Here is a 25,569-nt window from a genome sequence, read left to right on the forward strand (position 1 = left end):
GATATTAAGCCTGATTCTGATTCAGATATAGTGCTGTATTTTAATGCTTACATAACCACATATTAATAGTTACATAGAGAATGTAAGAGAAATGCACGAAGCTGGCAATTGGCAGAATATGCAAGCATATACACACTGCTGGAGGAGCTCAGCATGTCAGGCAGCATCTATGAAGGGAAATGAACAGATGGCCTTTGGGTCAAGACCCTTTGTTTGGACTGAGGGGGTAAAGGAGAGATAGCTAGGTGAAGGGGGGATGTGGGGCAAGAGTTGGCATGGAATGGTGGATCCAGATGGGGAAGGTAGCAAGATAGATGGAGGCAACAAAGGGCTGCAGATGATGGGATCTGAGTGGAGTATAGAACCAGTAAGGGAAATGGGAGGAGGGATGGTTCCAGTGGGAGATTGTGGGCGATGGGCAGCTGGAGATTGAGGTGGCAAAAGCAAGTGAGTGACAGGGTCGCAGAGGGTGGGATGGGTGTGAATAGGAGGAACTGGGTAGATCAGGAGATGGAAATTCGAGGGGGAATGGGTTACCCAAGATTGCAGAATTCAATGTCCTTGCCATGAGGTTGCAGATCATCCAAGTGGAAATGAGGTGATGTTCCTGCATTTTGTGTTTGGCTTCACCCTCTGGAGACAGTGGAGGAGGCTGAGGGTGGAGCCTCCTGAAGCTGCTGGTTGCTAGCCATTTTAATTCTCCTCCTCATTCCCACACTGACCTGTTTGTCCTCAGTTCACACAAACCAGAAAAACAACATCTCATATTCTGCCCAGGGAATCTACAACTCAATGGCATACACATCAACTTGTCCAATTTTAGGTAACCTGCTATGAGTCGCTCTCTGTCCCTTTTCTCTCTCCCCCAATTTACCCTTTTCTCTGACACACACTTGACCCTCCCATTCCAGTCACCGTCTTTGCCCTCCTCTACACACTCCACCTGTCCATCGCCCACATACCCTTACCAGTGGGTCTCCTACACCCCCCACCACTGCACTCCCCATCTCCCTTATTTGATTACATTCTCCACCTTCCTCTTCTATCATTTCCCCCCATCTGCAGCCCTTTGTCACCTCCAACTATCACCTCCTGACCTCTGTCATTATTATCTTCTTTCCTCCATTTGGCAATCAACCCCTCCAGCTCTTTCCCAACCCCTCACCCTCACCCCTTTATACTGGCCATCTCCCTCATGGAGTTTCAGATGAAAGGTCTCAACCTAACATGTTGGCTGCCCATTTCCCTCCACGATGTAGCCTAACCTTCAGTTATGGGCTTTTTGCTTCAGATTCCAGCATCTTGCAGTATGAGTTGAGACCGATTACAATGCAAGGTCATTCAACACAAGACTGATTCCAATACAGGACAATACTGCACCCGGTATCTCTGTCTTGGAGGCCAATGCCAGGCCGTCTCTCAGGACAGTGAACGCTCCATGGAGGCAGGCCTTGGAGTACCTGGTAAGGCTCTGAAAACTTGTGCCAATCAACTGGCACAAATTGGTGTATTCAAGGACATTTTCAACCTCTCATTGCTACGGTTGTAAGTTCCCACCTGCTACAAACGGGCAACAGTTATACCAGTTCCCAAAAGAGTACTTTAGGCTTCCTTAATGACTGTTATTCAGTAGCATTCACATCTACAGTGATGAAATGCTTTAAAGTTGGTTATGGCTTGAATGAATTCCTGCCTCAGCAAGGACCTGGACCCACTGCAATTTGCCCATCGCCACAATAGGTCTGTGGCAGATGCAATCTCAGTGGCTCTTCACATAGTCTCAGATCACCTGGACAACACAAACAATAGTTTAATAGTTCTGTTTAATGTCAGAAAAGTGTATACATTCTGAAATTCTTGTTCTTCGCAGATGTCCACAAAAAAAGAGTGCTGTAAAGAATGAGTGATGGTAAAAAAGTTAGAACCCCAAAGCCCCCTGCTCCCCCTCCCAAGCACGAGCAGCAGCAAAGCAATGACCCTCCCTCAGACCCACCCACTTCCGCAAAAAAGAATCAGCACCCTCCACTCACCAAGCATGTAATAGCAAGGCCACCTAATAAAGACCACGATCTGCAGTACAACAAAAAGTAATTGTTCATCCTACAATTCAACATGCTACAAGTTCTCTCTCTCCCTAATAAAGGGAAAGGAGGTGCCCCTTTCATATTGAGTGGGGAGACATCACAAAACAACTCACTGATTTATGGTGGTAAATGTTCTGTGACTCTAGGATTGGCAACGATCTCTCACTCACCTACGAGAGATGAAGAGAGAGAAAAAAAAACTCACTGAATACACTGATCCACTGTTCCCATGTTCTCTCCTTGAAGCTTCAGTTGGTGGCACCGGCCTAGAATCAACTGGTACACAGGCCTGTGAAACCTCAGAACCCCAGGGGTCATCTTCCAGGCTCAGGGTCTTTGGGATATTGAAAAGCAGCTGGCCGAGAGCCCCCAAGAACTGGTCCCACTTTCGCAAAGAATTCTGAGTGTAACTCCAGTTTAGGGTCTTCAACAGAACCTCATCCACCATGAAAGGGAAAAGGAAAGATATCTAGGGAAGAATAAGAAATATATGTAAATGAAGGAGTGGCAGTTTAGCGCCATCATGACTCCGCCTACATCAGCTATGTCAGGATGCTGATTGGTGTTTAGCACCACCATTCCTACAGGCTTGATCAATAAGCTGCAGAACATCAGTCTCTGTACCTCCCTCTGCTACTGGCTTCCTGCTCAGCTTCCTAAACAGAAGATCACAGTCTGTGCGGATTGGTGATAATACCTCCTCCTCGCTGACGTTCAACACTGGTGCAACTCAGGGATGTGTGCTTAGTCCACCGCTCTACTCTCTCTATACCCATGACACGGACTAGGAGGGCCGAGATGGCCCTGTTTCCGTGCTGTGATTGTTATATGGTTATATGTTATTTGGACTCTGTGGCTAGGCATAGCTCAACTGCCAACTATAAATTTGCTCATGATACATTGTTGGCAGAGTCTCAGATGGAGATGAGAGGGTGTACAGGAGTGAGATTTGCCAATTAGTTGAGTAAGCACTCAACATCAATAAGACCAAAGAGATGATTGTGGACTTCAGATGAGGGAACACAAACCAATCCTCATAAAGAGATCAGAAGTGGAGAAAGTAAGCATTTTCCAGTTGGGTGTCAAGATCTCTGAGGATCTAACCTGGTCCCAACATATCAATGCAGCTATAAAGAAGGCAAGGTAGTGGCCATATTTCATTAGAAGTTTGTGGAGATGTGGTTTGTCATCTGGCACACTCAAAAACATCTACAAATGTGCTGTGGAGAACATTCTGACAGGCTCCATCACTGACTGGTGGGCGGTGCGGGTGGCTACTGCACCAGATCGAAAGAAACTACAGAAAGTTGTAAACTTAGCCAGTTCCACCTTGGATATTAGCCTCCATACTATCCAAGACATCTTCGAGGTGCGGTGCCTCAGAAAGGTGACATCCATTATTAAGGACCCCCATCACCCAGGACATGCCCTCTTCTCATTGTTAGCGTTAGATATGTAACACCTGTTCCCAACTGGTGTATGTCTAGGGGACCCCCCCTCCCATATACGCATATACGTATGCTGTGGAAAACAAGTTAATGCAGCGATGCACACACAATATCAAACTCACACCAGATACCATTATAGAATATACTTTAAAGATTTTACTAGAAATAAAAGTTTACTAACAATAGAGTATATATGAAGGAAAAGAAAAGAAAATGAAAAGGCACCAAAACTTATCAGAGTTCAGTCAGTTTAGTGCACATCGTTGGAGCTCAAACCATTGAACCACTCGACCCCTCGTCGCTTTCCGCCGACCTCCACGTCCTTGCACCTGGGACCACCGAGCAGTGCCGCACACGTCCACTTCCCTCGGCGTCCTCTCCCCGACTCTCTGAAAAGACCGCGAAGACCCCCCAGCTCCCAGCCACAAGACGAAATAACATTTCCACGTTGGTTAACAAATGAATACAATCCCGATATCAGCAAGTCTAAAGCTAAACTGTGAGAGAAAGAAGCATTCCTACTCTTAACAAAACAAAGAAGCCATTTTGATTAACATACACAGTACATTGTACAGACAGGAGGCACAGAAGGCACACAGGACTCACACGATTCAGGAACAGCTTCTTCCTCTCTGCCATTCAATTTCTGAATGGACATTGAACCCTTGAACACTACCTCACTTTTATTATTTCTGTTTTTGCACCATGTTTAATATACATATTTATATTTACAGTAATCAATTTACTTATTTATTTTTTGCTATATTGTCACATATTGCATTGTACTACTGCCACTAAGTTAGACATACAGAACTTGACTTCTGTGTTCAAGAAACTGTTCAAATCCTTGGATTATCAACCGCGATGTTCTGCAGGCCAGGCGGCCTCATGACAGCAGCAACGCTGGGATCCTGCACAGCACTGGAGTTGATAGTCCAAGGATTTGAATAGGCTCCTGAACACAGAAGTCAAGTTCTGTATGTTTATTACATACACAGAGCATGCAAAGCATAGACTTTAACAAAGGTTAATGGTTATTTGCAGGATTTAACTGTGTTACAGATTAAGTTCTGTGTCTTGTCTAAACTCTACAGAATTCAGACGGTCTCGGAGCATCGACACTGGGGACCCTGATGCTGTTTTCCCTGGAGTCGGCAGGCGTTGCCTTGCAAGCAGAGCCCAGTGTGATTAGCAGCTGGTGTAGCTCAGGCTTCAGACTTACCTTGTGGTTTGTTTCCTAGGAGGGGTCCCAGGAGCTGGCTGTCATTGTCAGTCACACCGAGACACGGATCGTGGCCAACCTGCTGCAGGTCTCATTGGATGCACTCAACAGCATCATCACACAACGGATGACAGTGAGTACAAAGCCAGACTGGCCAGTTTCCACAGTGGTAGGGGGCTGTGACCTGTGTTTTGTTTCATATCTACGTGAGTGGGTACAAATGGTTTATGTTTTGCAATACTGGGCAGAGTCCAGATTCAGATTGAGATTTATTTATCACACGTGTATTGAAACATACAGTGGAATGCATCATTTGCACGAACAACCAGCACACTCAGTTTAAATGGTTTTGGTATGGACTGGACTAGATGGCCCAAAGGGCCTTTTTCTGTGGTATACTGCTTTATGACTCTATTCCGGTGCAAACATGCCACACCCACAATGTTCCACAGATAGCAACAACAAAATTAAAACAACACAACAACAAAACAAGCCCTTTTCCTATCCCGACCTCTCTTCTACATACTCACTCAGTCTCCTGGACAGGTGTCCACCCATAGAACAGGCCAACTCCAGGCCTCCAGTTCTTGTCCGTAGATTCTTAGACTCACAGATAACTTCTGGACTTGCACAGGTATCCACCCCAGTGACCCAGACCATTGTGACTCCTCTGGGCCTCTACATTTGGACTACAACCTTTGTCTTTTGCCCTCTGGACTTTGCTGGGTTGGACCTTTGGGCCTCTATGCATGGACTTGCAGAGATCTTGGCTTCCATACTTGCATGGACCTTTGACCTCAGTGATCTAGAGAGTTACTGGCTCTTGTGACCTCTGCCAGTACCTGGGACTTCCACCCCAGGACTGGTGTCCAACCTAAGGATTGCTGGTCTCAGCAAATGCAACATGCCTTCTGGAATCGCTGACGTTTGACCACAGAGAGCTTTGACCTGGACACAGACTCCTACCTAGTCTCTAAATTTACTACTCCTGACTCTAACTCACCCTCATCCTAATGTGACTGCTAACTCCCCAAAACCATTCATAAAAACCTAAAAAAGCCAAGTCCATGTTCTCATGTCAATCTGCACATGCAGGTCTGTCAAGGTCTCTGGAATTGTATTTATTTGTGTATATTTCAGTGTAGCAGTATTGTGTCCTCACTGCTCAGTGCCTTTCACCTGTGCTATGATACTCTGGAAGCAGTACACACACTCAATGTCCATTACCACATCCTGAGTTCTTAACATTGATTCCAGGCCCCAAGTAGTCACATAGCATTAGGTCAAACATAGGCAATGAAACAAGAGGAAAAGGTTCCAAGAACATCCCCACACCACTGGTGGCAGGGCCCGGCATGTGTGCGCCAAAGACAAGGGTGAAACATGAATTCCCACCATCACCAAGGCCATTGTTCAGTTCACTTCAGAGTGATATTCAAACTGGCTGAGAGCAGTGGGTATAATAAGGGGTGTGGGATCTGACAGCAGCCCAGAAGTACTGAAGATGAGCACAGCGCAGTTCGCTGAGCCTCAAGCCAAGCTGTTTCAGTACAATCACAACACTGGCAATAACTCAACAATGTGGAAAACTGTCAAACCGCAGGACATATTCAATCTGGCTTGACTGTCAGTCTCAGTTCTCAACAGAATGATGGAAGGTGGCATCAACAGTGTTATCAGGTGTCACTTAGTAACTAGTAACTTGTTTGTAATGAGTTCCAAACCTTATCACAGAAACCTCACATGTAATCACAAGTCACGTAAAGAGAACATCAGGCTAGTGAAAATAGATGTTCCCAGAGGTGAGAAACAAGAGATGGGAAATTACGTAAGAGATATGGAGAGAGGGATTGTAGGATTCTATATCTAAGGTATAGAATTACTTAGTGGCAGTAGAAGGTGAGGCATTTTTAGGAAATAAGGATGGTTAATGATGAACAGTGATTATTAGAGGACAATGGAGGAATTCCAGGAGGACAGCAGGGTGGTATAGGATAGGATTACATGGGACATGAAATGAGGTTGGCCAGCATTTGTAGTATTACTGGAAATGGAATCTGTATATTCTGTGGTAGAGTCCATCTTTGCTCAGTGATTTATACTCATTCAATGTTGATTAATCTGTCACTTGGTCACTTTATTTGGTACATCTGTTTGTAAATGAAGTACAATGTTGAAAAGTGTCTGGTCATGCATTTTGGCAGACTATTTAGATGGGGAAAGAATTCAAACTGCAGAGATGCCCAAAGGTTAACCTCCAGGTTGAGTCAGTGGTGAAGGTGAATACATTTCTAGAGGTATAGAATAGAAGAGCAGGGATGTGATGTTGATACTCTATAAGGCACTCGTGAGACCACACTTGGAGTATTGTGTGCAGTTTTGGGCTCATTTTAGAAAGGATATACTGACATTGGAGAGGGTTCAGAGAAGATTCATGAGAATGATTCCAGGAATGAAAGGGTTACTGTATGAGGAATGTCTGGCAGCTCTTGGGCTGTATTCCCTGGAGTTCAGGAGAATGGGGGGGGGGGGGGGGAAAGAGAGAGATCTCATAGAAACATTCCAAATGTTAAAAGACCTGAACAGAGTAGTTATGGCAAAGTTATTTCACATGGTTGGGGAATCTAGGACATGAGGACATGATTGAAGGATATCCATCTAGAACAGAGATGCAGAGAAAATACTTTAATCAGAGGGTAGTAAATCTGTGGAATTTGTTGCCACAAGCTGCTGTGGAGGCTAAGTCATTTGGACTATTTAAGAGATAGATAGGTACTTGATTAGCCAGGGCATCAAAGGGTATGGGGAGAAGGCAGGGGAGTGGGGATGACTGGAAGAATTGGATCAACCCATGATTGAATGGCGGAGCAGAATCAATGGGCCGAAAGGCCTACTTCTGCTCCTAGGTCATGTGGTCTTAATACAAATATCTAATCAACCAATCATGTGGTGGAAACTCAATGCATAAAAGCTTGCAGACATGGTCAAGAAATTTAGTTTTGTTCTTACCAAACATCAGAATGGGGTAGAAAAGTGATCCAAGTGAGTTTGACCATGGAATGATTGTCGGTGCCAGACAGGGTGGTTTGAGGATCGCAGAAATTTCTGATCTCCTGGGATTTTCAAGTTCAGTTTATTGTCATTTAACTGTACACATGTATTCTGCCAACAAAATAATGTTCCTCCAGACCAAGGTGCATGATACTGTACATATAACTCACATTACCACAATAAATTAACAGATACTAAAATATATTCCAGAAGATTGACATTTAGTACAAGGTGCATTTATGATGCGATAAAAAGTAAACAGTTTAACGCTACTGGCGTTTCATACATGAGACCTGAGTGGTGGCAGGGCGTTCAGTAGTCTCACTGCCTGGGGGCAGAAGCTGTTTTCTATCCTAACACTTCTTGTCCTAATGCTACTGTACCTCCTACCTGACTGTAGGGCCAAAGAGATTGTGGAATGGATGGGAAGGATCTTTAACAATGCTAAGGGCTCTGTTTCTGATAAATATCTTTGGTGAGTGGAAGAGAGATCCTGAGGATCCTTTTGGCAGTCTCATATACAAAAGTCTCTGGGATTTATAGAGAATGGTGCAAAACAAAAAAAAATCTAGTGAGTGGCAGTTCTGTGGGTGAAAACACCTTGCTAATGAGAGAGGTCAGAGAAGAATGGCCAGACTGGTTCAAGCTGACAGGAAGGTCATGGTATCTCAAGTAACCATGCATTACAACAGCGGTGTACAGAAGAGCATCTCTGAATGCACAACATGTCAAACCTTGAAGTGGATGGGCCACAGCAGCAGAAGACCATGAACATACACAAAGTAGTCACTTTATTAGATACAGATGGTTCCTAATCAATTGGCCACTGAATATATATTAATATTCGCATCAACTGGGGTTTACATGGGCACATTCTCAGTTCTGTTAATATTCTTGGAAATAAAGTGTTTTGAATTTACCTTTTGATCATTTCAGGAGACCAGTTATGACCGGATTTTTTCACCACTGTCTGTTGAAGGCTCCATAGATGCCAGGTGACATGATGCCTGCATGTGCAGGTCTGTGTGTGGTAATGTGTCCCTGTGCCATCATCTCACATTATTCACTGACTCTCTCTTTCTCATTGTTCTTTCTGTCTGCTGCATTTCTATTTTAGTTTCTTCCTTTCAGGCACCTGTGCCTCTGACTCCATACTTCCATATCTCAGAATGGTTGCTCTTCAGAAGGAGACCGTTCAGCTTGCTGAGTCTGTCCTAGCCCTACAACCCTGCCCTGTCCTGGTATCTCTGTTTCAGGTACGAATAAAGGGGGGGGGGTGGGGTGATAGCCAAGTCAGCACTGGAACGGTGACAGACCTGATGAAGCAGAAGGCAAGGAATTGATGGCGTACTCGACCCAGGAAAGTTGCCAAGAGGACTCCAAGAGGAAGACTCCTGAGACGTCACACAACGGAGCATCACCTCCATCTGTTGATTAACCCGCTCAGTCTGGCCATTACTCTGTGGATGAAACCCAGATGAGAGGTTAACCTTGATCCCGAGTAGTTTGCAAAAAGCTCTCCAAAAGTGGGAGGTAAATTGTGAACCTCTGTCAGGCACCACTTCAACAGGAAGACCGTGAATACGGAAAACATGCTGAATCACCAGGTCGGCCATCTCCTTGGCCGAGGGCAGCCTGGGAAGGGGCACTAAGGGGACCGATTTGGAAAAATGATCCACTATGGTAAGAATGGTGGTGTTACCATCAGATGGGGGGAGACCGGTGACAAAGTACAGTGCAATGTGTGACCAAGGCCTTCTAGGAACAGGTAGGGGTTGCAGGAGACCAGTAGGTGGTTGGCTGGAGGTCTTGTTCTGTGCACAGACTGGGCAGGCAGAAATGAGGCTCTTGACACCCTTCCTCAGGGATGACCACCAAAATCTTTGTCTGATGAAGGCCACCGTGCGTCTGATGCCAGGGTGACATGCCAGTCTGGAGCTGTGTCCCCACTGGAGAACCTGGGAGCGGACAGACTGGGGGACATACAATGGGTTAGCGGGACATGCATCAGAAACCGACTCACCCTGCTGGGCCGACCGGACCACAGATTCAATCTCCCACTGTACTGCGGCGACCAGGCATTGCTTGGGGAGAACGGTCGTAACCTTGGGCGCCTCGTCGGTTGTGGGAAACTGCCTGGAAAGCGCGTCAGGCTTACCGTTCTTAGAGCCGGGTGGTAGGTCAGGATGAACCTGAAACAGGCAAAAAACAGGGACCACCGAGCCTGGCGGGAATTGAGGCGATTGGCTGAACAGATATATTCCAGGTTCTTGTGATCCGTCCAGACTAGAAAAGGGGTAGTCGTTCCCTCAAGCCAATGCCGCCATCCCTCGAGAGCAAGTTTGATCGCCGTTGACATAGTTGCGTTCTGTGGGCGAAGATTTGTGGGAGAAGGCGGCGCACGGGTGTACTTTGTCGTCCTCTGACAGGATAGCCCCAACTCCGTCTCTACTATAAACTGCCTGGTTGGGTCGGCCTGAAGGCGGATAGGTGCCCTGGTGAAACGAGTCTTCAGATCTGAAAAGCCGCTGGATTCCAGGCGAACTTCGACTTAGAGGAGGTTAGGGCAGTCAGCGTGCGGTCAGGATGAATCGGCGATAGAAGTTGGCAAACCCAAGAAAGCGTTGGACCCCCCGTCGAGAGGCGGGTTGCGGCCCCTCCTCTACCGCCTTGATCTTCTGAGGGTTCATCTGGATTCTTCCAGCGCTGATCACTTATCCCAGAAACGAAGCTGAACTCCGGTGAAATTCACACGTCTCCGCCTTCACAAATAACTGGTTCTCCAGGAGTCGTTGGAGCACCCGGCAGACGTGCTGGATATGTTCAGAGAGGGACCTGGAAAATATCAGAATGTCATCCAGGTATACGAATACGGTTTGGTTCAGCATGTCCCGGAGGACGTCTTTTACCAGAGACTGGAACACAGCAGGACCATTGGAAAGTCCGAAAGGCATCACCAAATATTCATAGTGCCCAGATGGCGTATTGAACATGGTCTTCCACTCATCCCCCTTCCTTATGCGGACCAGATGCGTTGCGGAGGTCGAGCTTGGAAAAGATAGACGCACCCTGGAGCAATTCAAGTGCGGATGACATAAGCAGAAGAGGTTAGCGGTTCTTCACGGTGACCTCATTGAGACCTCTATAGTCCACGCAAGGACGCAGGGACCTGTCCTTCTTGGCTATAAAGAAGAACCCTGCGCCTGCTGGGGAGGAAGAGGGACGGATAATTCCTGCAGCCAGCCCCTCCTGGATGTACTTGTTCATCGCTGCCCTTTCAGGGGGAGACAGGGAATACAGACAGCCCCTAGGTGGCGAGGTTCCCGGAAAGAGATCAATAGAGCAATCATAGGGGTGATGCGGGGGTAAGGTGGTGGCCCGAGTCTTGCTGAATACCAGCTTTAGGTCCCGATATTCTGGAGGTACAGAGGACAGATCGGGAAACTCTTCTGTAGGCAAAGGAGCCGGACTTGGGGTAGAATGAGCAACACGTAGGCAATGATTTAGGCAGCAGGGACTCCAGCTTAACACTGTTATTCGACCAATCGATGTGTGGACCGTGCAGAGCTAGCCATGGGTGACCTAACACAACTTCAGCTTTGGGGAAATCGATTACATGAAAAATAATGCTCTCATGGTGAGAGCACTGTCTCAGTCTTCATCGACTCCGATGAGAGCATGGCGGCCTAATCATTTCAAATGAGGAGACTCACCGGAGCTGTAGAGTGGGTAATCAAGGCCATTTTCACCCCGGTTAGGCAGGGGTTGCTTTAGACGGGAGAGTGGCATTCTGAGTTTGGCCACCAAACTGGGACTGATAAAGTTTCCCTCAGCCTCGGAGTCGATGAAGACTGAGACAGTGTGTCTCCTCCCCAGCCAGTAGAAAAGCGGGTAGCAGGGTCCGAGTGACGGGGGGCCGGGAAAAGGAAATATTGCTCGTCGGTGGTCCCCTCTTTACGAACGAGCGTTTGTCTTTTACAGGACAACGGGATACATGGTGATCAGCCTGACCACAGTACAGACAAGCGTTGGTCCAGAGTCTCCTCCTTCGCTCCGAAGGAGACAGACAGGCACGATCAATCTGCATGGGCTGGATGGGGGTGACTGAGGAGGAGACGTGCGTGCGGGCTGGAAGAATGTGGTTCTTAGGGAACCCCGGATCTCACGCTCCCGCTGTTTTATGCGGCTGTCAATTTTAATGGTCAAATCGACCCGCTCTTGGAAGTCGGTAGGCAGGTCGCAGGTGCTAGCTCAACCTCCTCGCTCAATCCATAGAGGAACACGTCAGATTGGGCTGCCGGATCCCAGTGGGTAGTGGCGGCCAGCGTGCGGAACTCAATGGTGTAGTCTGAAACCGAGCGGGTACCCTGACGAATCCGCAACATTTCCCTCGCTGCTTCTCGCCCCTGCTGGGAGCGGTCGAAGAGTCTTCGCATCTCCTCACAAAAGTCTTCAAACGTGTGGCAAAACGGGGCTCTGCTGTCCCACACGGCCGTGCCCCGCTCTCTTGCTCTTCCCGACAGCAACGTGATCATAAGCGATACGGGATCGATCAGTTGGAAAGGTAGCGGGCTGCAGCTCAAAAATCAACGAGCATTGGGACAGGAAGGATCTGCTGGTGCCTGGTTCACCATTGTAAGTTTCGGGTGGAGGTAGACGGGGCTCTCGGGCTGGTAGGGTTGGAGCCTGTGGGGCTGATGTTGCCGCTACGGGAGGGTGAGGTTTCAGCGCTAGCTGAATCTGCTGTAACTGGGAGGCCATACTGGTCAGAGAGGTGGAGAAGGTGACAGAGGCGAACTGCGCTTCGTGTCTCCCCAATAACACTCCCTGTCAGGAAAGGGCCTCACGTACCCGGTTGGGGTCTGCTGAGTCCATATGGCCTGTTCGTTCTGTCAGGAGGGGGCGGTTGCGGTAGGACTCAAGTGCAGACCAATGAATGTTCTTGAATGTCCAGGATTTTATTAGCCGCCACAGGGGCAACAGTCTTTCAACACCAGGAGACAGGCACGAAGCCGGAATGGCAGGCGGAGGTCTTACCTGGGAAAGGCTGTCCGTCCGGCGAGGGCAGACGATTACGGGAGCTTCAGGCAGGAATCAGGTTCCAAACAGGCAGAATCTGGAAACACAGAATTCAACCATTTCCGTTGGCAGTAGTCACTGTAGCAGGCTGGAACGACTCCGTTCAGGACTGGGACGAACAGTCAGACAGTGTGAGTCGAGGCAGGGTTCAAATGGACCGGGTAATGAGCGAGAACAGAAACAGGTTGAGGAGATAAGTGGGTAATTGGCGAGAGTCCGATTAGGGAAGGGGCTGGTTCAAAGCCCACATGGCCAGGTGAAAGAAGATGGAATTTAAGGGCTGTCGTGGTCCAGAGCTATCAGCACAGCCCCTTTGACCCAGTGTTCAGGCCGGATCCTTAACAAATTCTCTCAACATCACCTTCTCGGTATGAGTCAGGAAAATTAGGTGATTATAGTTTGGAGTTGTTAAAAAAGGCTAAGTACCAGGAATATGTTTCCAATTCTGAGTGTATATAGCCTGTAACTGTTTGGTAAAGTCTGTATGTATGTGAGGTTGGCCATGTTGGGGAAAGGAATCCAATTGAACAGTTGAGCCTGATGTTTATGAGGTTGTTATTGCACGGGGCTCCCCAGGGGCAGGAGCTCTTGCCTCCTGGAGGAGAGTGATCTATTTCTCATGTGGCTCGAGGGAACAGAGTTGCTTCTGCTCTAGGCTCCCTGAGAAAACCACCTCCACTCCCTCAACCATTGACTGGCAACCAGCCACTCTTTATTCTACAGCACCCACAAAATGCTGGAGTAACTGAGCAAGTTAGCAGCATCTATCGAGGGGAGTAAACAGTTGACACTTCTGGGCTGGACCCCTCATTAACACTGAAAAAGGAGACAGAAGTGTCCTAACTTAGACGTAGATGCTGCCTGGCCTGCTGATTTCCTCTAGCATTTTGTGTGTTGCTCAACATTTCCAGCATTCGCAGATTCTCTGGTTATTACACTTTATTTTGCATTCTGTTGTTATTTTTGCTTTGTACTTCCTCAATGCACTGATGTGATGAAATGATCTGAATGGACAGCATGCAAAACAATGTTTCTACTTGGTATATGTGACAATTTATCTTTACCATCACCCCCCAAGTTGTGATTGTGAATCCCCTCTCAGCCCAATGTAGTCATTTGTCACCCTCTCCATCCCAGACCGTCACCCTCTCCATCCCAGACCGTCACCCTCTCCCTACCATCCACACTGTTTGTCAAGTTCTCTTTTATTCCCCATTGTCCCACCTGCCTCAGACCAGCCAATCATCTGTCCAATCACTGACTCTTCCTCACTCCCAAATCTAGAAGCTGTTCTTCACTTCCTTTCTCTGTCATTTGTCCCTATGTTTGACCGTTCTTAAGATGCCGGTAATTTTTTGTTTTATCTACTCAGGGACACTATTGCCAAAGCTCTCTATTCACTGCTCTTTGATTGGCTGGTACAACAAATCAACAAGTGTCTGATGCCAGCAGAGATGGATAGTTCTGTGGGAGTTGTGGATATCTATGGTTTTGAGGTAAGTTTGGCGGGATTTGCGAATTTTGAAGATAAGGGGGTTTAATGTATGTCTAGTTATAGTGTTGTAGTGAAACTGAATGTACTGGCATCTGTCTTTAAATGTGAAATATTACAGCAGATTAATCATTAACCACAGAGTTAGGGAGCACACTAATGTGTCTTCCCACATTCTTCAAAATTCTGCTTAGAGGTTGGAAAGTAGGGACCTTTTTTTTGCACTCCGAGTGACAGGTTATAATTGATGTCAGAATGACTGGTGTCTGTTAAGAATGAGGATGGGCTCCAGGGTTGAACAGTTAAATTTATCAAAGGACCTTATTTATCAAAGGCCTGTTGGAGAAAAACCAGATACTGGAAGACTGCAGCAGAAACAGAGTGGTGCAAGAGCTAAGCTCAGGCAGTATCTGTGGTGAAAGAGAAACAGGCAATTTCTGGAATTAAGGACTTGACAGCAGAACTGGAAGAACGAGAAAACTTTGCTCATGAACAGATAGGGGGAGCTTTGGAGAGAGCTGAGAAAACTCCTGTTGTAGGGCCCAGACTAAAGTGATCAGGGTCGGTTACTTTAAAGATTGGCAGATGGATAAAAGAAACAAATTGACACATGTCAGTGGCGAGATAGAAAATATTTCAATGGTTACCTGCAACTGTGAAGCTCAGTGTTCAATTCCAAGGATATCGAAGGTAAGATACTGTGTTAAATTGGCTGGTTCAATTGTTGGAACAATTTTGAAGGCTGTGTACAGAGGTCAGAGAAGAAATTGGGTGAAGAACTGAGCCAACAAGAATTGCAGGGCTTCTCTTATGAGCCAAATAGAGGTACTCTATAAGATAGTGTCTCTGCCTGTGTTCATCGAAAAGAATATACAACAGGGACATGGAATACCGTTCACGAAGTGCAAGTGAATCTCTATGAAGAAGGGTCTGAATCCCTGGATGGTAGAGAGAGAAGATGTAAAAAGATAGTTGCAGAGGAAGATGCTCTGGAAGGGGAGTGGTTGGCAGAAATAGATGAGCAGATCTGTAGAGATGAAAACGCAGTTAAGGGAAAAAATGTGGACAAACTCATTATCAGGGCCGATATGATGGAGATGCAGATACTTGGAGAATAGAAGAAACTCCTTACGAAAATGAGGAGTGAACAGGGTTTGTCATGCTAGCTGTGGGAGTGGGTGGGGTTATAATGGATATCAGCAACTAAAACTTCATCTCAGATGAAGACAGAGATGCCAAGGAAGTGAAGGAAGAATAAGGTGGACCATGGCTAAGTGAGAGCAGAGTGGAGACAGGCAGGAAAGGTAATGGAATATTTGAGCTCTTTAGGAGTGCATGAACCAGCTCCAGAACCATCATCAGTGTATTATGAAAAGAGCTGAGGGATGTATCTAGGACTGTTCCATGGAGCCAACAAAGAGACAAGTGGCCTGGGCACATGCAAGTCCCCATACCTACACCTACTTGGAGAAAGTAAACTGAGTTGAACAAACTACACATAAAAATTCTGGAGAAACTCAGCAAGTCAGGTAGCATCAATGGATGGGAATAAACAGTCAACATTTCAGGCTGAGACCCTTCGAGGATAACCAGGAACTGTACACTGACGAGTTGTTTAATGTAAGAATGAGTTCAGCTGAAGGTGAGTGGTTGATTGAACTGCTTGTATAATGAAGAATTGAAGGCCCTTGGAGGGGTAAGTCATTCACGGTGAAGATGAATCAGTTGTACCAAGAAACTGGATGCTTTCAAGCGGCGGGAGGCACCAGAGGTGCCATGGATGTAATTGGGATGGGGATTGAATAATGGGAGAAATAATGTGATCAAACTAGCAAGAAATAACTTGAATAGTCAGAAACAAAGGGTTACCAGGATAGTCTTCTTGTAGATCTTGGGGAGGGGGGAAGAAGTATGTTGTGTGGCATTGGAGCACTTTGAGGCTGTTTGCTGTGAGGGAAGATCTGAAGAACAAAGGTCAAAGACTCTTTGGGACGTAATAGCTTGATGTGCAGTGGTGGAATCATGGCCCATTAGGAGGTGTAAAGAGGTAGCTGAGGGATGGCCAGCTCTGTTAACTAGAGGTCAGTTAGCCAAAGCACAAGACCACTGTCCTTGTCAGTAGGAATGACAATAATGTTGGATTCAATCTTTAGTGAGAAGAGTGCTATAAGAGAGTAGAGTGAATAAGGACAGTGGAATGAAATGAGCCTGTTAATGTTGTCTTGCCAGCTTGGGATGGAAAGATCTGGAAAGACTAAAGGGCCAGAAGGGCAGGAGCAAATAGAAAGCAAGTCTGCAGACAGGAGAAAGGATCAGGAGTTCTGGAAGACGATGTTGGTACAGAGATGGAGGCAACAGAAAAATAAAAGCTTTACTGTGTGTTTACCCATTCTGTACATGCCATGAAACCATTTATGAGGACAGGGTGGAGATTTAGTTCACCATGTATTCAGTATTATGTATCCTGTAGTATTTGTTGGGATAAAGTAAACAGAGTTCCATCCATCTTAGTTTTAAATGACCAGGTTTTTATCTTGAGACTATATAACTTTTTTCAAGACACTCCCACCATAATAAAAATGTCCCACCATCCACTCTTGTCAGGCCACTTTAGGATCTTATATATTTGAATAATGTCACCCGTCATTCTTCTTTTACTTCAGTAAAGTTTATTCATTATAAAATATACTAAAGGAGAAAGTTCATCTATTCTTAGTGCAATTTGGACTATACATTTAATTTTGCTAGTTCTGTACAGAGGAGTGGTAGCACATTATTGTACATAATACCATTCCTATTACATCATACTTACATGTTGCTGACAACTCATCTATTTTGTTGGAAGTGCATTCAAATAAAGAATATTAAACTTTGATTTCCACAGTTATCACAAGTCAGGATTTTCTGTGTTTTGTGAATTTGTATTTACATGTGCCCTAGTCAATGACACTGTTCCTCCAGTTTCCCACTTACTACCCTGAATCAGAATCAGGTTTAATATCACCAGCATATGTCATAAAATTTGTTGTTTTGCAGCAGTACTACATATTAATAAAAACTATAAATTACAATAAGTATATGTAAACAAAGAGAATTGAATTAAATTAAGTGCAAAAAGAAAGGAAAAAGTACTGAGGCAGTGTTTATTATTCATTCAGAAATCTGACGGTGAAGGGGCTGAAGCTGTTTCTGAAACATTGAGTGTGTATCTTCAGGCTCCTGTATTTCCTCCCTGATGGTAGCAATGAGAAGAGGGCATGTCCTGGGTGATGGGGGTCCTTAATGATGGACGCCACCTTTTGAAGATGTCCTCAGTGCTGGGGAGGCTAGTGCCCATGATGGAGCTGGCAGAGTTTACAACTTACTGCAGCTTTTTCCGATGCTGTGTAGTGGCCCCTCCACACCAGATGGTAATGCAACAAGTTAGAATGCTCTCCATGGTAAGTCTGTAGAAATTTGCGAGTGTCTTAGGTGATAGACTAATTCTCCTCAAACTCCAAGTGAAGTATAGCCTCTGTCCTACCTTCTTTGTAGTTGCATCAATATGTTGGGCCCAGGGTCGATCCTCAGATGTTGACACCCAGATGTTGCTTACCTTGTTGAACAAGTTGATGAACTGATTGAAACAAGTTGAAACAAGCTGATAGAATCTTATTTTTATAAGGAGCACGGTAAAATGCAAGAGCAAGATCATGATATAAGCACAATTTCTGAGGTAGTTGAAGAGTAATACCAGTTCTGGGGACACTGCACTGCACAAAAGATGTAAAGGCTACAGAGAGTGTGCAGAAGAGATTTACTTAAATGACTCTAGGGACAATGGACTGTGGAAAGGCTGGAAAAGCTGGAATTGTTCCCCTTGGACCAGCAGGAATCTGACGGGGGCACTTGTATCAGGGTAGAGAGAAAAAAACAGATCGTTCCTATTGGTGTTCGCCTTGGGAGCAGATTGTTTCCCTTTGATGGACCAGGAGACATAGAATACAAATATCTGGTAAACAACCAGAAGAAGGTAGCTAGGGTCTGGAACACTGTGCTCAGGATAGTGGATGAGACAGGCTCAATTGTAACATCAGCTAATTTACAAAAGTGAAGAGTTCACATGGCTGTATAGAAATGTGGGAGAAAGAACCAGTGCACACTTGATGAGCTGAGTAGCCCTCTTCAATATGGTGGCCATTTTGTGATTGTCAGAATGAATATTGTATAGGATTTCCTAAGAAAATAATGTTGGAGCATTGCTACTGGGAAAGAATCTGTTTGTTCTTCATTTCTGTGTTTGCTTTAAATACTGACCTATCATAATTAAGTTATTTCTCCTGTATTATTTCATTTCAGGATCTGGGTGTAAACAGTTTTGAACAGCTGTGCATCAATTACGCTAATGAACAGTTGCAGCAGTTCTTCAGCCAAGCGGTGCTCACACAGGAGCAGGTAATGGCATGGGTGGAGAACACAGAACACTGAGACAACTTCATCAACCATCCCAGGTTTCCGGTTAACTTACTGCTCGTTTCTTCCACCAGGTGCACCAGTCACCTCCTTTCACACTTACCCTGCCCAGGAGCTCAGTCTCAACTCGTGCTCTTCACATTGGGTTTACCCAATGCAAATCAGTCTGTGCTAATCAAGAGTAACTCTGATGAAGCTTTTCTCACCATCTCAAACCCAAATCAGTACTGTCCATTATTGCAGACGCAACCCTCACAAACTATACCACCCACCCCTGACTCTGATGTCACCACCCACCCACACCCCCACTGACCACACCACCCACCCACACCCCCACTCTGACCACACCACCCACACCCCCACTGACCACACCACCCACACCCCCACTGACCACACCACCCACCCACACCCCCACTCTGACCACACCACCCACACACACCCCCACTCTGACCACACCACCCACCCACACCCCCACTCTGACCACACCACCCACCCACACCCCCACTGACCACACCACCCACCCACACCCCCACTCTGACCACACCACCCACACCCCCACTGACCACACCACCCACCCACACCCCCACTCTGACCACACCACCCACACCCCCACTGACCACACCACCCACCCACACCCCCACTCTGACCACACCACCCACCCACACCCCCACTCTGACCACACCACCCACACCCCCACTGACCACACCCCCACTCTGACCACACCACCCACACCCCCACTGACCACACCACCCACCCACACCCCCACTCTGACCACACCACCCACCCACACCCCCACTGACCACACCACCCACCCACACCCCCACTCTGACCACACCACCCACACCCCCACTGACCACACCACCCACACCCCCACTGACCACACCACCCACCCACACCCCCACTGACCACACCACCCACCCACACCCCCACTCTGACCACACCACCCACACACACCCCCACTCTGACCACACCACCCACACCCCCACTGACCACACCACCCACCCACACCCCCACTCTGACCACACCACCCACCCACACCCCCACTGACCACACCACCCACCCACACCCCCACTCTGACCACACCACCCACATCCCCACTGACCACACCACCCACCCACACCCCCACTCTGACCACACCACCCACCCACACCCCCACTCTGACCACACCACCCACACCCCCACTGACCACACCACCCACCCACACCCCCACTCTGACCACACCACCCACACCCCCACTGACCACACCACCCACACACACCCCCACTCTGACCACACCACCCACACACACCCACTGACCATACCACCCACCCACACCCCCACTGACCACACCACCCACCCACACCCCCACTCTGACCACACCACCCACACCCCCACTGACCACACCACCCACCCACACACCCACTGACCACACCACCCACACACACCCACTGACCACACCACCCACCCACACACCCACTGACCACACCACCCACACACACCCACTGACCACACCACCCACCCACACACCCACTGACCACACCACACACACACACACCCCCACTCTGACCACACCACCCACCCACACCCCCACTGACCACACCACCCACCCACACCCCCGCTCTGACCACACCACCCACCCACACCCCCACTGACCACACCACCCACCCACACCCCCACTCTGATCACACCCCCAGCCACACCAACTCTGACCACACCCCCCAGCTACACCCCCACTGACCACACCACCCACACTCCCACTCTGACCTCACCACCCTCCCACATCCCCACTGACCACACCACCCATCCTCACTCTCCGACCACACCACCCACCCACACCCCACTCTCCGACCACACCACCCACCCACACACCCACTCAGACAACACCCAATCACCACACTCCAACCGCGTCCCTACCCACCCCCCTCCGACTATGTTTCCACCCACCCCACGTGACCCCACCCATCCCATTCTGACCATGTACCCCCAACCACCCCGCTCCGCCCGTGTCTCCACCCGCCTCACTCTGACTGCGTCTGCACCCTCACCCTGAACACTTTCCCACCCACCCCACTCCAGCAGCGTTCCCCACCCACCCCACTCTGACCACACCTACTCAATCTTCACTACATTCTACAATATGAAAGTGTGATTCCCAAACTTTTTTGAGTTCCATCCCTTTGTACCCTGACCATAATCTCAGCTCTTCCTCACTTTGCAGTCATTACATAAAAATTATAAAGAATTTTGATTTATAATGCCATAAGACAATGGAGCAGAAATAGGCCATTCCACCCATAGAATTTGCTCTTCCATTTGATCATGACTGATCTATTTCCTCTCAATCCCATTTTCCTCCTTTCTCCCCGTAGCATTTCACACTTTGACTTATCAAGAATCTGTCAAACTCCACCTTAAATACATCCATTGCTCAGACTCCCATAGCCGCCTGTGGCAATAAACTCAGAAGATTCACCACCTTCTGGTTAAGGAAATTCCTCCTCACCTCTTTCTCAATGCATATCCCTCCATTCTGAGGTTGTGCAAACTTCTTTGAAGCCTCTCTAATCTCAGCACATCCTTTTGTAGATAAAGGGCCCAAAACTGCTTACAATATTCCAATTGAGGCCTCACTAGTTCCTTCCAAAGCCTTGTTTTTATATTCTAATCCTCTTGAAATGAATGCTAATATTGGAATTGCCTTTCTCACCAATGATTCAACCTGCAAATTAACCTTTAGCAGATCCTGCATGAGGATTTATTTCTCCCCATTTTGAAAATAGTCTTTGTTTTTATTCCTTCTACTGAAATACATGACCATACACTTTTCTTTTGAAAATCCAAGTACACAACATCCACCAATTCTTCTTTGTCTATCCTCCTTGTTATTTCCTCAAAGAATTCCTACAGGTTTGTTCAGGCAAGATTTTCCACTGAGAAAACCATGCTGACTTTGTCCCATTTATCATGTGCCTCCAAGTACCTTGAAACCTTGTTCTTAACAATCAATTCCTTTCTTTTTATTGAATTTTTCAAAAAAACAGATACATAACAGTCATAATAGTACAAAGGGAGTGAGATTACATTGTTGGCAGTTAACACATGAGTAAAAACTATAGGTAACAGCATATAATAGACCTCCCAAACCCTAAACATAAACAGGATATCAGAAAAAAAGTAAAAAGATAGAAAAATAACCCAAATTGAAAAAACAAAAACAAAATATTCTAATCTAAACACAACTATACCTAAACTAGAAAAAAAAAGCAAGCTGGGCTGTTCTATTGCATCAAAAAAAAAGAATTTAGTGTCATCAACTCTGCTCCTCTACTCAAGTTAATGGATAATATAAGGGAATCGGAAAAGGTCAAATTACATTCTGTGAAAGTATTGAATAAATGGCCTCCAAGTTTCTTCAAATTTAACCGAGGAATCAAAGGTACCACTTCTAATTTTTTCTAAATTTTAACAGGATATGGTTTGAGAAAACCATTGAGATGTAGTTGGAGGATTTATCTCTTTCCAATTTAATAAAATAGATCTTCCAGCCATTAAAGTAGCAAATGCAATCATCCGCTGAGCTGAAGAGGGCAGATCAATCATTGGTAAGCCAAAAAATTGCAGTTACATGGTGAGGTTGTAAATCAATATGCAAAGTTGTAGAGAATGTATCAAAAATATCTTTCCAAAATTTTTCCAAAGGAGGGCAAGACCAAAACATATGAGTCAGAGAGGCTACCTCAGAGTGACATCTATCACAAATCGGATTTATATGAGAATAAAAACGAGCTAATTTATCTTTAGACATATGAGCCCTATGTACCACTTTAATTTGAATTGACGTCTGTCTCACACACATAGAAGAAAAAGTAACTAATTGAAAATTTTTTCCCATTTCTCTAATAGGTAAAGAAAGTTGAAGTTCCTTCTCCCATTCATTTTTAATTTTATCAGATATATCTGGCTGTATATTCATGATCATATCATAGATGATTGCAATTAAACCCTTTTGATAGCGGTTTAAGCCTAAAATTTTTTCCACGATATCAGTTGAATATGAAATCGGAAAAGTAGGTAACATCGTATTTAAAAAATCTCTGATCTGTAAGTATCTAAAAAAAATGGGATCTGGGCAAATTATATTTATTAGACAATTGTTCAAAAGACATAAAACAGTTATCCAAAGATAAATCATGAAAACATATTATACCCTTTGTTTTCCAAAACAAAAAGGATGATCTATGAGAGAAGGTTGAAATAAAAAATTAGATATAATAGGACTTGATAAAATAAATATATTCAAGCCAAAAAATTTACAAAACTGAAACCATATCTGAAATGTATGTTTAATTATTGGATTAACCATTTGTTTATTCAATTTAAAAAAAAACCAAGGGAAGCGAAGTTCCTAAGATGGTAGTCAATGAAAATCCTTGTACAGAATTACATTCAAGATTAACCCATTTTGGACTGACGTTAGCATCCACATCTTGTGTCCAAAATAATAAATACCGAATTTTAATTACCCAATAATATATTCTTAAATTCGGCAGTGCCAGGCCACCGTTTTTTTTTTTGGATTTCTGCAAGTATTTTTTACTCAGCTTAGGATTTTTATTTTGCCATATATATGATGAATTTTTAGAATCAATAGTATCAAAAAAGGATTTAGGAATAAAGATTGGTACTGCTTGGAAAAGACATAAAAATTTAGGTAAGATAATTATTTTAATAGCATTGATTGACCAATTAATGATATAGACAGTAAGGACCATTTAGTAAGCAATTGTTTAACCTGGTGTATTAAAGGTAAAAAATTGACATTAAATAAATCCTTATGTTTTTTTAGTAATCTTAACCCCTAGATAAGTAAAATAATCCGTAACCAATCTAAATGGTAAATGTCTATAAATTGGAACTTCCATATTTAAAGGAAAAAGTTCACTCTTACTAAGATTCAGTTTATAACCAGAAAAGTTACTAAACTGAGTGAACAAAGGTATGACAGCAGGAATGGATTTCTCAGGATTCGAAATATATAATAACAAATCATCTGCATATAATGATAACTTGTGTATCACATTTCCACGGGAAATGCCAAATATAGAAAGTGAGTCACGAATAGCAATAGCTAATGGTTCCAGGACACTATCAAATAACAACGGGCTAAGAGGACAACCTTGCCTAGTGCCCTGAAACAACTGGAAAAAAAAAGATCTTATAAGTACCGAAGTAAGTACCGAAGCTATAGGGGCATAATATATCAATTTAACCCAAGATATAAATTGTGGGCTAAAATTAAAGTGACATTTGCAATTTTCCGGTCCTCTGGAACCATACCAGAATCTGGTGACTCTTGAAAGATCATTATTAATGCCCCACAATCTCTTCAGCCACCTCTTTCAGAACTCATGGGTATAGTCCATCTGGTCCAGTTGACTTCAGACCTTTCAGCTACCCATGCACCTTCTCCCTAGTAATTGCACTCACTTCTTCCCCTGACGCAGTGAAACAGTTTCCATGTCCCCCATTACTACTTTTCCAGCATCCCAATATCTACTCTTGCTTCTCTTTTACACTTTTCTATCCAAAAAAAAACTTTTGGTATCCTCTGATATTATTAGCTAGCTTATCTTCATATTTCATTGGTTCACACCTTTTGGTATTTTTAGTTGCCTTTAGGTGGTTTTTAGAAGCTTCCCACTAAATTTTGCTCTATTATACGTTCTCTCTTAGCTTTTATGTTGGTTCTGACTTTCCTTGTCATGGTTGTCGTCCTGCCTTTAGAACAATTCTTCTTTGAGATGCATCTATTCTGCACCTTCCAAGGTGCTCCCAGAAGCTTCAGCCACTGCTGTTCTGCCATCATCCCTGCTAGCGTTCCCTTCCAATCAACTTTGGCCAGCTCCTCTCTCGTATCTCTGTAATTCCCTGTACTCCACTGTGATATTAATACATTTGACTTTAGCTTCTCCCTCTCAAATTGCAGGGTGAATTCCATTATATTATGATCACTGTCTCTTAAGGGTTTATTGTCCTTAAGCTCTCTGATCAACTCTGGTTCATCACACAATGACCAATCCAGAATAGCTGATCCCCTAGTGGGTTCAATCACAAGCTGCTCTAAAATGCCATCTTGTAGGCCTTCTAGAAATTCACTCTCTTGGGATACAAAATCAGCACGAACCTGATTTTCCCAATCTGCCTGCATATTGAAATCCCCCATGACTATTGTAACATTGCCCTTTTGAAAAGTATTTTTTTTTATCTCCCATTGTAATTTGTAGCCCACATCCTGGCTATTATTTGGAGGCCTGTATATAGCTCCCATCAGGGTTGTTTTATTCTTGCAGCTTCTTCACTCTACCCACAACAACTACATTTTCTGATCCTGTGTCATCTCTTTCCAAGGATTTGATTTCAATTTTTACCAACAGAGCAATGCCACCCCCTCTGCCTTCCTTTCGATACAATGCGTTTCCTTGGATGTTAAGTTCTCAACTATAATCTTCTTTCAGCCACGACTCAGTGATGCCTACAATGTCATACCTGTTAATCTCTAAATCATCAGCCTTATTTCGCATACTGCGTGTATTCAAATATAACACCTTCGATCCTGTATTCGACACATTTTTCGATTTTGTCCCCTTGTTACACTGCAATTCATTCCACTGAGTGCAATTTTACCTTATTATCTGCCTGTTCTTCCTGACAGTCTCACTGCACACTGCCTGTGCTTGTCCATCACTCAGTTTGCCAAATTAT

At 45.3% G+C, this 25,569-nt stretch overlaps 1 protein-coding gene across 1 annotated transcript in view; it reads left to right on the top strand.

Annotated features, from left to right (window-relative positions):
* Positions 1–25,569, top strand: part of LOC132380273 (unconventional myosin-XV-like) — a 909,717-nt gene that overhangs the window by 320,804 nt on the left and 563,344 nt on the right. Inside the window, exons 15-18 of the mRNA XM_059949029.1 lie at positions 4,774–4,887; positions 8,742–8,800; positions 14,257–14,380; positions 18,715–18,810. Coding sequence (XP_059805012.1) covers positions 4,774–4,887; positions 8,742–8,800; positions 14,257–14,380; positions 18,715–18,810 — 393 coding nt within the window. The remainder of the gene's footprint in view (positions 1–4,773; positions 4,888–8,741; positions 8,801–14,256; positions 14,381–18,714; positions 18,811–25,569) is intronic.

Source organism: Hypanus sabinus, chromosome 23, assembly GCF_030144855.1.
Source record: "Hypanus sabinus isolate sHypSab1 chromosome 23, sHypSab1.hap1, whole genome shotgun sequence".
Lineage (NCBI taxonomy): Eukaryota > Metazoa > Chordata > Chondrichthyes > Myliobatiformes > Dasyatidae > Hypanus > Hypanus sabinus.